Source organism: Chelmon rostratus, chromosome 12, assembly GCF_017976325.1.
Source record: "Chelmon rostratus isolate fCheRos1 chromosome 12, fCheRos1.pri, whole genome shotgun sequence".
Taxonomy (NCBI): Eukaryota; Metazoa; Chordata; class Actinopteri; order Chaetodontiformes; family Chaetodontidae; genus Chelmon; species Chelmon rostratus.
Window position 1 is genome coordinate 14,881,112 of NC_055669.1, and position 12,544 is coordinate 14,893,655.

General features: G+C 43.1%; 1 protein-coding gene across 1 annotated transcript; it reads right to left on the minus strand.

Moving 5' to 3' along the window:
* Positions 1 to 7,323: 7,323 nt before the first annotated feature.
* On the minus strand, positions 7,324 to 10,681 carry LOC121614713 (aquaporin-4-like). The gene is made up of 5 exons (XM_041948728.1): positions 10,638 to 10,681; positions 9,598 to 10,015; positions 9,349 to 9,513; positions 8,457 to 8,537; positions 7,324 to 7,578 (listed from the first exon to the last, which is right to left on the minus strand). Exons 2-5 carry the CDS (start codon positions 9,979 to 9,981, stop codon positions 7,324 to 7,326), a joined length of 885 nt encoding a protein of 294 aa, XP_041804662.1. The 5' UTR covers positions 9,982 to 10,015; positions 10,638 to 10,681.
* Positions 10,682 to 12,544: the final 1,863 nt, after the last annotated feature.

Sequence of the window (12,544 nt, forward strand, 5' to 3'; positions counted from 1 at the left end):
GAAGAGATCACAGCAGCAGTGCCTCAGTCTTTGTTGAGTTTATGTTTTTATAAAATCAAATAAAGAAATCTTTTTTTTCTGCATTTACAACACCCTCACTCCTCCTGCCTCCAACTTGCCTATTGCCTCCCTTTCGCAGAGAAGCTGATTTTAATCGTTATGATTAGTTTTGATGTAACATTCCCCCGGGCGATTGCTACAAATGGATGGAGTGTTTCTTTGCCAGGGAGGGAAAGCAGCAGATGATGATAATTATATAGATTGTTGGTGGAGTCCTTTGATTTTTTTTTCCACCCCTCCACCTCTCAAACATCCAACCTATCTAGTCTGCTTCTTTAACACATGCCGCTCACACTGCATGTGCACCGGGCAACTTGTTGATGAGCCTAGGATCAACTTATTAAATTAATGGAATGTGGTTAATGCAATTCTCACTCTGTAGTTCCTCCTTTGTAATCTCTTCAGCCTCTTTCCTCCCTTTGGACAACCTCCAAATGACGTAGTTGTATAAATAAGCACTTGCAGCTTGCCTTGCCCCAATCAAGTCTGAATCAGTGCCTGGGGGTGATGTGCGAGCTCATTTCAAATGTTCAACCATGCATGATTTCAGGGAGATTGAGGCACTTCTGAGGCTTTTAGATTTACTTGGGGGATGCAGTCAGCAAAGGAATTACACGTTTAAAGTCTTTCCTTTTGTAAAATTCCTCCATGTGAACATGCGTAATTATTCTGTGTGAGTCAAGAGTGCTATTCTGCGCACATCTGGACACAGAATTATGTCTTTACATTGTCAACAGTTATCCTCACGCCATGCACAGTGGGGGGAGGCTGAAATACCCGCTCTTGCGCCCCCTACTGTTGAGAGCAACAACTTTTCACAGCAGCTATGAAGGCAAATGGATTTGGCCATGTCATTGTAACGTTACCCAACTATGAAAACACAAGAAATGTTGAGAGAAAACATCAATTTGAAGCAAATATTTACAGTCAGTGTTTTAATGTTCATCCAGGGAGAAAACTGGATCCAAGAGGAATGAAGATGCCATGAAAAGCGACCAGTGACTGATGGATGTGAGCATACAAACAAAAGCATTTTCCACTTCTCTTCATCAAAAGGGTCCCTGTCTCGGATCATCTTTTGTATATGATAAACAGAACCGCTTTTGAGGAAAGGCCAGCTATGCCTCGCACATCCGATCCAGGGACCATTAAACTTTCCACTTTTCGACCAGCATGTCCCACAGGAAAACAAACACAGGATTTAAGTGTTACGATGAAGTTATTTGCCCCAGAGGTTACTGGCTGGCGCACGATGTGCCAAGCCTCAGCTACACACACTCACACACACATTTTTATGCCATTAGTCTGACAAACTATAGTGAACAAAGAACACCCGGGGCCTTAAAATCCCATACGTTATCCATTTTCCACACAAATGGAGCCCTTTCATAATGGGATCCTCTCACTTCAGTATTCAAAATATGCATCAGATGTTCTTGAGACTAACCAGCGTAGCTCTTTGAATACATGTGGCGTAAAGCCGTGCAAAACAAAGGGTCACATTTTCGCTGGATCTCGACCTAAGTGCTGCAGCAGCAACGGCAGGCGAGCACCGGCTGGCTGCGCCATATTTTGGTGGACAAATTACCCAGATTGGTTGCAGATGTGAGTTTGCCCCAAACAGCAACTGCCTAGCCTGCATGACATCATAGTGCTATAAATGCATACGCTGGAGAAAGGAGGGGAGGAATCCTGGAAAACGCACTCTGCTTGCTGCAGTTTTGGGACGCTGACTGCAGTAATTTCACAGGCAAATCTAATTTGGTTATCGATCTGCTCTGCCATAACTTAAACATCAAACACGGGCAAGATTGCGCAACTCGTTCTTCCTCTTACAAAAGTTGCATTCATAGACAACAAAACACACCCTTTATCAATTCATTACACTCAGGGGTTTTCCAGCTACAGCCTCTTACTGGTATGACTGGTAGCTTAAGGTGGCTAATGTTAGCAAACACGACAGATACCGGTGTGGTACGAACATCACTCAGTCTGTTTCTTCTTGACTTGACCCACTGTCACACTGCCTTTTAGCATTCAGCATTATCCCTTTATCCCATTTCACTTGCATGCATCATTTCACTTAAAAACCGGAATTTGACACCATTTAAATACTGAAAGGAACACTTATGTATTACCATTGTTAGTTTGACGTTAGGGCCGTCTAGACTTTTTGACGACTGAATGTTTATTTTAACATGTAGGAGCAAAGGTGCTGCTTTGCTCAAAACACTTTTACATTCATTTCTAGCGTCACCTAATACTGTATTTAAGTGGCTGACCGTGTGAACAGCCACTGCACCTCCTGACTGGCCGAGGCCTTGCTGGGCCTTGCAAACCAGTCAGCGTGGAAGAAGAGAGATGCTGGTTTTACCCTAAGACCATGTTAATAACTGCTGCAATACTCGCCACACCCCTCTAATGGCCCGTGGTTATGTAAGGGAGTGGGATGGATAAGGGAAAGTGCTGAAGCCGCTCCAGAGCCTGACTCAATCTGCCCTGCAGGGTTGCACAGTTTTAGGCCAGAGCTGTTCATCAAATATTATCTTTGGCACAGTGAAATTTAGCTCTGGAGAAAGACTCTGTCTGCTGCGTTGTAGTCTAAGTCGTACCATCATTAACAATGGTAATTATGTGACAGGGGAGCTCCTTTGTTCAGTTGGTAATAGCAAACAGTTAAGACAACCAGCAAGCCTCTTTACTTGTCTCTGGTCACGCTCTACTCCGCTAACTTCCAACATGCAAACTCTGTCGGGTTATTACAACTTACAATTCAAGCATGGCACACATGGCAGACTTCATTCTGCTCATGAAATAGATTCCTGTGTGACAACAGTGATCAAAAACCAAGATTTTATGTTGACATGTCACTTTTTTCTGTAGCTGAGAAAAGATAAGGATCCCCATTGTGTGGGATCACTTGCAGCCCCGTTTGTTGGCTTCCCTCTCAGTCCCCGAATCCACCCACCCCACCCACAGTGGACGGAGGAGTCAGTGACACTACTATGAGGGGAAGAGAGACAAGAGGAGGGGGCTGCTTGGGTAATGCTGGGAGGCTCTAATAAAATGTAATCCTATTATATGGTTCCCACTAGAGGGCAACAATAATAAAGGTTTCCCTAATAACACGGGCGGACCAAGCCCAAATGGAAAACAGCTCCTCCGGTCAAGTCCCACACTTGTACATATATCCTCTCATTAACCCAATTGCTGTTGGGCCACATTACACCGACAGGCCTTTGAGATTTAAGCCGTGATGGCGAGGCAAGAGTTAAGTCAAACAAATGTGTTTCATCAAACTGCAGTTTGGGCTGCTCTGCATAAAGGAATTGAAGGGGGGAGGAGGAAGGGAGGAGGAGGAGTGAGGGAATGTGTGCGGGTGGGAAGTTGGAAGCAGAGCCCCGAGGAAACCAATCAGAACTTCTCCACCCTCCCTTCCTGTGTCAAAGCCACTGGGGTCTCAGGTGTGTGTTACATGAGCTAATACCTCCCAAACTTGATTGTTTGTGTTCGAGTAATCAGAGTTTCGTAAATTACCATTTCGGAAATGATAGTCCTACCATTGGTAAACAAAATCACAGTATGGTAGGATCCAAATGGTTATGATGTTTAATTCTCCCTCGTGGGCCAATTGAAATGACACATTTCTAAGTAGTAAAGTTAGGACAGCTGGAATTTCATCAGATGGGCTTCTTTACAGGTAAACTCTGGAGGAGAAGTTCTTTGACCAAAATGAACGAGAAGTCTCTCGACCGGAAAAAGACATAAACACAAACTCTCATATTTCTATGATCTGATAATGTAATGAATGAGTCCGCTTCCTAGCTATCTCACATAAATGCAGTAAAGTATTTATCATAAGTGACAAGGTGAGTAAGGATATCAATCATATTCTCAAGACAGCTTGAGTTATTAAGTGAGCCAATGTAACAGTATTACAAAACCCGGAATAACAAAGTTATTTATCTCTCTCTCTGTGTGTGTGTGTGTGTGTGATTGTGTGTGTACGACGGGTGGTGTGCGTCTGTGTTTATGTGTCTGACAGCATCAGACAGAGAGAGAGAGAGTGTCGCATGCCTTCCTGTTCCTGTACCACCCTCCAACCCCAGAGCCGCAGACTCAAGGCAGTTTCCAGAATCAAACAATTTCACGCAGCTACTGGAGGAGGAAATGAACTGAGCCCAGAGCAATAATAAAATTATACAAATGTTATTACAGACTCGCCTGCTACTGTCCTACTTTAATTCAAATTTGGGCACTCCAGGCGGCGCTGGTGGCAGAGACCTTCCTGAATAAATCAACATTAGCTTACGTCTAAATTATTAAGGAAGTGGGAGACTTTCTTGTTTATAGTATGAATTATTAAACAAGTGTTTAACACTGTTTTTCTTCATGAATCCCCAAATATTATTTGCTAATGATCTTTAAGGTGTGTGTTTTATCTTTTGCCCCTTCTGTTGTATGCTGGGAATTGAGCATCTGAATTTTCAAGTCGCAAGAAATCTGTCTGTTCTCAGTTAGATAAGCATGAGATGCACTTTGAGATATTCTTTGCTGGCATCTGTATGATGTGCAAATGAGGCTCTAGTTATGACAATATTCCCAGTATATAGCCATTGTTGGTAGTTGCAATGCATGTGAATGTAAATTAATGAATTATAGGGGCAGCCACTGTGAAGGCTATCCACGCATTACCAGTTTTCTGCTCAACATCGTGTTGATAAGCCGTGATGTTAACAAACAGACAGCCGGAAAAAGCGTTTGTCTATTATTTGCTGTCACTTTTTGTTTGCCTTTTGCTAATTGAGGTTTCTGCAGCAAGCCTTTGGAAGTTTGTCAACGCGCAGGCCACATTTTTCTAATGAAACTTTAGGATTTGATTGGCACTTTTGCAGCATCTGCTCATTTATGTAAGTGGATGAAAATGTATCACAAGGAATTCCAGCCACATCTGGATCGGTGCGCACGCAGAAGCAACTTCTTAACGCTTTACTCCCCATCACCGGTATGAAATTCATAACAAAGCCAAATTTCCAATCCAACGGGGACTGCTCTCCTCACCTGTCTTCCTCTATTTAATCTTCAGATGGGCAAGGGCTGATAAATCAAAACCGAGCGAGCCCATTCCCCATCGTCTGTCCCAAGAGGAAATAGTCAATGCATGAAACATCAGATTTATGCACTCATTTATTTAGGCGATAAAGATGATTAAGGGGAGCTGAGAGGGTGCTGGCCTCGAGCCACTGAAGCCTTAAGGGATAGAGGCAGCATGCCTGCAGGTAAAGGATAGTGCTGCTGAGAAATTCAATGCTGTCCATTTTCAACTCCAGTAGGCCTTGAAGAACAGCATTCGTTAGCATCAACAATCTCACACTAGTGGCAACCTTTGAACGCAGAAAAGTGCTGTTCAGACAACTTGGATGAAAATAAGAATCCTGTCAGAAAATTGCAAAAACTCTAAGCATACCAAGGCTGAAAGTAAAAAGATGCTTTAGTATTGACTCGCTCAGGCTCTTTTCTGAGCTCTGGGTCCCAGAGTTATAGGGCTTTGCAACACTTGATCCTCCTGTGTAGTTGTGAATTAATGGCCTGGACCAATTTCAAATGAAATGTGGCTCAGACTTATGAATAAAACTGACTTGCGTCTACCCACATTCGCATTGCAAGCTGTGCATCCAAGGCTCGTGGCTGCCCTCCCCTGGAGAAACACAAACGGGAGCACTGGTGCACATGAGGTGCTTCACAGTGTGTCCAGTAGGTGATGCTGTTGTCACACATAAAATCTCGGGGAAGATGCTGGAATGGGGTGAGTTAGTCCATGTAGGAGTAAAAACAATTTTGATTTAACATCTGAATTATACTATTTCCAGCCTTGAAAATGGCAGCATAGCTGCACCATGCAGACAACTTCAGTGGGATCAGCGGGGCTCATCATTTCCCCCACATTACAGAAAGAGATTGAATAGCACCTGCTCGTTTAGTAAAAGAATTAAAGTGTAGACATAACAGATCGCCTCGATTTCGTGTCACACAGCGGTATCATTTCCTGCGCTGCCCGTTGATGGAATGAGATTACATGAAGCTATTCTCAGAGACTTAACTCACAAGGAACACACATCATGGGCATTTATCTGGCCATAGGGAGACATAATCTAAAGGGTGGTGAGTCAATCCATCATTGATCTGAACCTTTTCTCTCCTCAGTGACCAGCTCCTGCTTCCAGAAACAGTTGACTCAAGTGAAAAGCATTGCACCGGTGCCACTGCATCCCTTCTGAATGTGAGGAAGATTTGTGCAGCTATCCCATTTGCACGTTTCAAAACGTATTAAAAGGCCAAAGACAAGTCATAAATGATGATTTAGAAATTTAAAAAAAGACTTTATTATTCCACCATAATATCTTTTTCATCTTGTGGTACTTGCAAATTGGGAGCATAAAGCAAGAACTGGGCAATGTTTGAACACATAATCATCAAAACAGATCAAGAAAATAGCAATAAGTTAAACAGTTAATACGAAATACAACGAATGTTACATAGAAATAAGAAGTTTTGTTAAAGAGGTCTAGATCTACAGGATAAAAACATCTACATATCACAGTTTTATGAAATAGAAAAGATAAATCCATTACTGTATGTGGGAATAGACATCATAAACACTAAACACAGTGTTTCCAAGAAGACGAGCTGCTTGTTTCTCCCTGACTAATGCACTGAAAATAGAGAGCACTGTAATACAACTCTGAGAATAAAGCTTGTCAGAGCTGTCTTACATTGCCTGGAACCTGTAATGTGCTTAATGATCACAAGGAAAATCTCTCCTGTTGTTCCATATGCGATACATGGACCAAATGTGACACTAATCCAAAAATAACAAGGCTGCATTTTCTTCTTCAGTCCTCCAATTCAGCGTGATGACCCCACGTAATTGGTCGACCCTACGGATATTTCTTTAACACGATGTATCGTGGGCTGTCATTCTGCAGCGTGCAGTGCGTGCTGCACGCCAACACACGCCAATCGTTCGAGGAGGGCCTCAGGAGTGGTATTGAACAGGTTGTAGATGTTTGTGGGACTGAGCCATAACATCATATTAGCTTTATGACAATGAGAGTAATTCAGCCTGCCTGCGAGGCCTCGCAGGCAGAAATTATACTCTGCTTTGAGGGTAAGGCCTTTGTTGGGGGGGGCAGGCTCAAGATGGATGAGCTAGACTGTCATTCTGCTCTACAGATTGGTCTCCATTTCCAGTGCACGTGATAGTCATACTGAAGACAGCACTTCTCCTGTTGAGTCCTGGAAAGGATCTTTTTTCTCAGGTTTCTCCAGATCAGAGATGGTGTGGATGGAGCCCGGCTTGATAGCAACGTCCTCCGTCTCCACCTCTCTGTATTTCCCTGCAGCGTCCTTCTGAAAGACCTGCTTCAGCCTCTTCTTGACCTCAGGGTCAGGGCAGTACAGGTACTCATACAGACCGGCGGCCAGGATGCCCCCGAGAATGGGTCCCACCCAGTACACCTACCATAAACAGCAAGACAAACACCTTAATTAGATGTTTTATTAGTAACGTCACAACCAACACGATCAAACCATCCTGCTCAGTTAGGCGACAGATTGGGAAAAGAGGGTCAGCTCTTCATCAGAGGCAGGTAGATCAAGCATCGAGCATTTGTCTCCATGAGAAGACACGCTTCTGAATATGATAGCAGCCACAGTAGCAGTTACTGACAGCGTTATAAGTCGAGCACATCACCCACTGCACACACACTCACACACACAACATGACACCATGCTGTCTGCAAATAGCTCAGTGGAAGTAATTGCCTGGGTGCAAAAATTCAGAGCTAATGCTATTTTACACCTTGTTCGGTGACATCTCGTTATGTAGCTGGAGGTGGTGAAAATGCTGTAAATTTCTCATTCCTCTGCGCTTCTTTTGTTGGATGAAGCCATAAACTGGAGGGTCATGTGTAGGATCTCGATAAGCATTTAAAGCACCTGGTTTAAGGTTTTCTCCTTGCATTCAACGTACAAGTGAAAAACTATTCTCTGATTGTATCTTTAGGTCACAGCTGTTTCTGCTGTCCTGGCAACGGCGCTGAAAATGTGACCTTACCAGATTTCAACATGCTATACTAGCCTGCTGTGGTAGAGCATGCCCTCTTCAGGACATTCAAATAAAATCATCACAAGCTGCTGCTAATTATTTCAGAGCATTCGGACGCCATGACGTAACATTTGAGCCGAGTGATTCTTTTACACCGAAGTGCAAATACTTGGTCTTACAGAAATGCCCAGTAAAAGTGGCCCAGCCATTCTCAGGAGCAACTGGTTAATATGCTGGCCATGCAAACTCCTGAAAGAAAGATTATCCTCTTAGGGAAGTTATCTCTTACCCAGTGGTTCTCGAAGTTAAGTGTGACGACTGCAGGCCCGAAGGATCGAGCAGGGTTCATGCTGGCTCCTGTATAAGGGATCTAGAAGCCAAATAACAGTATTGTTTTCAGTCTAAATGTGGTACAAATCCTAGTTTTATATAACACCATCATCAGAGATGTGATTTTAGGTCTTACATTGTCTTTGTCTTACATACTGCAACATATATCGAGTGCAAGTCATAATGTATGTATATATGCATTTGCTAAGCAGACCCAGGGAGAAATCAGTTGAGCAGTGTGAGAGATAACATCTATTTCCCTGTGCATTCATTTGCTCTGCAGGGTTCAGGGAGCCCCCAGAGATTGGTTGCTATGCGATGGCAGCCTCCAATAAAGATGTGCACGTGGGTGTGAATCAGTGAGCAGGGTACAATATCACACATTGAAAAATAGAAGCTTTAATGCACCTGCTCTTTCTCAAGAAGCACCGGCGCTCCAGCCCTCAGTGCATGCCACAGAGGCTCGCACTTGGAACCAGTCTTGTCCTACAATCCTTTAATGCGCTGCATTGAATTTAATAAGACTTTGAGATGAATCTTTAAATCAGTGCTTCGCTGTTGGGGTCGGGAGCGCAGGAGGTGTCAGCTGATATGCAGATGGGGTTGCAGGAGATTTATAAGGCTGCTGAATTGTAGGTAGATTTTTATAAAGCTGTTTGAATATAAATTTAGTGTAAATATTTAAGTGTTTCTGCACAAGCTAGCTGGCCACCCTCTTGCTGGAGTAATGAGAATTTAAGGTGAGAGGCCAAAGTTATTGGAGCACCGCTGCTATAAATATTCTCCTAGCCTTCCTACCCTAACTGCCATTTCATATCTATCTCTTATGTAACTTACTGGAAGGTACTTACTGCAAATAAGTGACCAATAGCTACAGCGAAGCCGATCGCAAGGCCGGCAGAGCCTCCTAGGTCTGTGCGTTTGGGATCACAGGTGGCGAAGATGGTGAAGACAAGTTCGAATGTGATAAGGAGCTCCACAAGAAGGCCGTGTCCTACTGAGATGTTGGAGTTCACCTTGGAAAAAGATGAGCTTTAACTAAAGTAACTGTAAAAGAACATATGAAACACACAAATGAATGAATATGGTCAGACTGTTACCGTGGTCACACCGAAGGACCCTCTGACAGCAGCAGGTGTGACGAGGTAGAGGACCCCAGCTCCGGTGATAGCTCCCAGGCACTGCGCCAGCACATAGAACAACGCCTTCGCCAGGCTCAGCTTTCTAGTAACCACCATGGCCGCGGTGACCGCTGGGTTAATGTGTCCGCCGCTGATGTGGCCAAAACATTGCACCATAGTGGCGATGCTCAGGCCAAAGCACAGGGAGATGAGGACTAGGTCATCTGGGGGAGGATTTTCTTGCCCCGCAGCCCAGTTGATGGTGGAGCCCAGACCGAGAAGGACAAAGATGAGAGTGGCCAGGTATTCTCCAGACACAGCCCTCCAGAAGTCCTTGGTCCAGATGCCTTTAAAAGCCACCATTATGCTCTGACAGTTACACCAGGACAGGAACCTCCTGGCAAAAAGAATAATGAGCAAAATGATTAGCCTACTTATGTATTCCTGGTGTGTGCATGTGGCTGGAAATGTACTGAACCCTATCAGGATGGCTGCCTCTGGGCACAACATTTATAACTCTACTAGGGATTTAAGCCAGTGACTTTCCATCACAAAATGCCACACAGAGCATTCTTTAAACATTGTGTGTAGGGGCAAATGATCACACTTACAGTCAAAGCAGACGATGTTTAATTGCTGTCGCTCACTGAACTTCATCCAGTGTGGAGGGAAAATGTACATCTTTTGACTATCAATGCCAAACTGAACAAGATCTACATTCATTAAAACATCAATAAGATACTCTACATTTAGAAAGATGAAAATTTTAATTAAATATCATGACAGTTTGTTCAGCGAACATCCAAGGCAACAGAGCTGCACTGATATTGTCAGACATTTCTTTTCCGAGGTCAAAAAGCTAAAACTTACCAAACACAATAACATGTCCTCCCTGTCTCTGTCCCCGCTGTGTTTGATGTGTTTTCATTCATAAGTCCTGGAGAGTTATTCACCCAGCAGAGACATCTCCCCCTTCATCACATCTAAAAGTTGAAGTGGCTGTGACCTGCAGTACTTACAGGAGAGCAGCAGGCTGTGTGAGCGCAGGAGCGGAGCAGAGAGCAGGTCTGTCAGACGAACATGATCCACACATTGTGCCCCGGGATTGCATCCAGCAGCTTTATTAAGTTACTAACCAGGCATCACCTCACGGGAATTAAACTGCCTGCTCAGGGGGAGGAGCCATGGGACTTGCTCGCTGTGCAAACAGTGGCACAGTTGCGCAAAGTGCAAGCGCACAGTGGCTCAGTCAGCCACAGCATCTTCGTCAGATCTGTGCTTTGAAGACACGCTGAAGTGAGCACAAAAACCAGGCTGCAGTTTGAAAACTTACTTACCTTATTCAAAAAACCTCTAAATCAAACCAAACCAAACTCAGCCAATGGTTCAGTGGTGCAAATTCAAATATATTGTTAGGTTTTTCCACTTTATTCTACTTTATACTTTTACTTACTTTTACTTAACAATTAAAAATGTCATCACTCTATCAATGATCCCAGCGCAATAACACACTATATATTATAACACACACTTGTGAAAGGGTCCGTGCTGAATAACAAATATTTTATTTTTGATACTTTAAGTACATTTTGTCACATATATTTTGTACTTTTACGTTGAATGTAAAATGTCTACTTGCAACTTGAGAGTTTTTAAAACTGTGGTGCTGCTACTTTTACTTAAGTGAAGGATCATCTTCCACCTCTGGTAAAAATACACTCTAGCACATAGCTCACACACACACCAAGTTCTGGTCAGAGTAGATTATTTTTATATTTGTTTGTATTCTTCAGGGCAGCGGGGATAAGGAGGGCTGATTAATGAAATGACGGAATAAAACAGCATTTTTCCACGTTGATTAAAGTCACCTCCATGTTGAAAAAGATCCAAGAATCTTGTTGTTGTGTAACAGGTAGGATCTGAGGATTAATCTCAACAAAAGCCTGGTTTACTAATCTATAAGTAGAGACATGCAGGTTTAGAGGATGTGTAGAAACCCTGGAAACCATAAACTATAAGTTGATGTCTCTGTTAAGAAAGAGACAAATAAAACTCCACATTTCTATTTTATCTGCATCAAGCGCACAAGTGTTTGCACTTCATCAAACACACACACTGTTTTTCTTCATCATTTGTTTCACGATAAGCCTCCAGGAAGAAACATGGCCTATTTGGTATGAACAGAAAGATAAGCATCTTATCTTTATTTTAATCAAACAGTATCCGGATGTCGGATGAATGCAAAGATCTGTGTAAGATCACGTTTACCTGTTTCATCAGACATTCCATTTGCTGCTCTTACCTCTACATAAATATGCAGGTACATGAATAAACACAATAAAAACACCATAATTGCATATGTTGGGAGACATTTCCAATAGCTTTAACATAAATAATCTGCACTCACATATGTTTTTCTGCCATTATTCAAGATGAATTCAAGGCTTTTACTACTAGGGGTCAAACCACCTCAGGTGACTGAAAATAAAAGCACAGTGCTCGTTTTATTTGTTGGTTTATTTGCCCTTCTGATATTGATATTTAGGTAATAGAGATTGCAAACATGTGAAAAGCTATGTGTCTTATACTGCAAGCAATATCCAGTGTTTTCAGTGGTCGGCAGTGGGCGTTTGACGCCACAAAATCAGAACACACTTTCCTTCTTCAGGTGTCTGAGGGGGGAAAAAATTCTGGAGCTCCTTCAGAAAGTATGAGAGCTGCCAAACTGAAACTATTTTGGGTGTAAGCCCATTTTTTCAGCTCGCATCTATTTTACAACATTAACTACACCCCGACTTTTGCTCTAAGCCAACAAAAATCAGCTCCCGCTTTCAGAAGCCTGGTTCTGTTTCACCTGGAAACCTTGAAACCAACTCTCCAGAAGAGTTGTGCACTGACATTTAGCAGCACAATGAATAAAACCCCT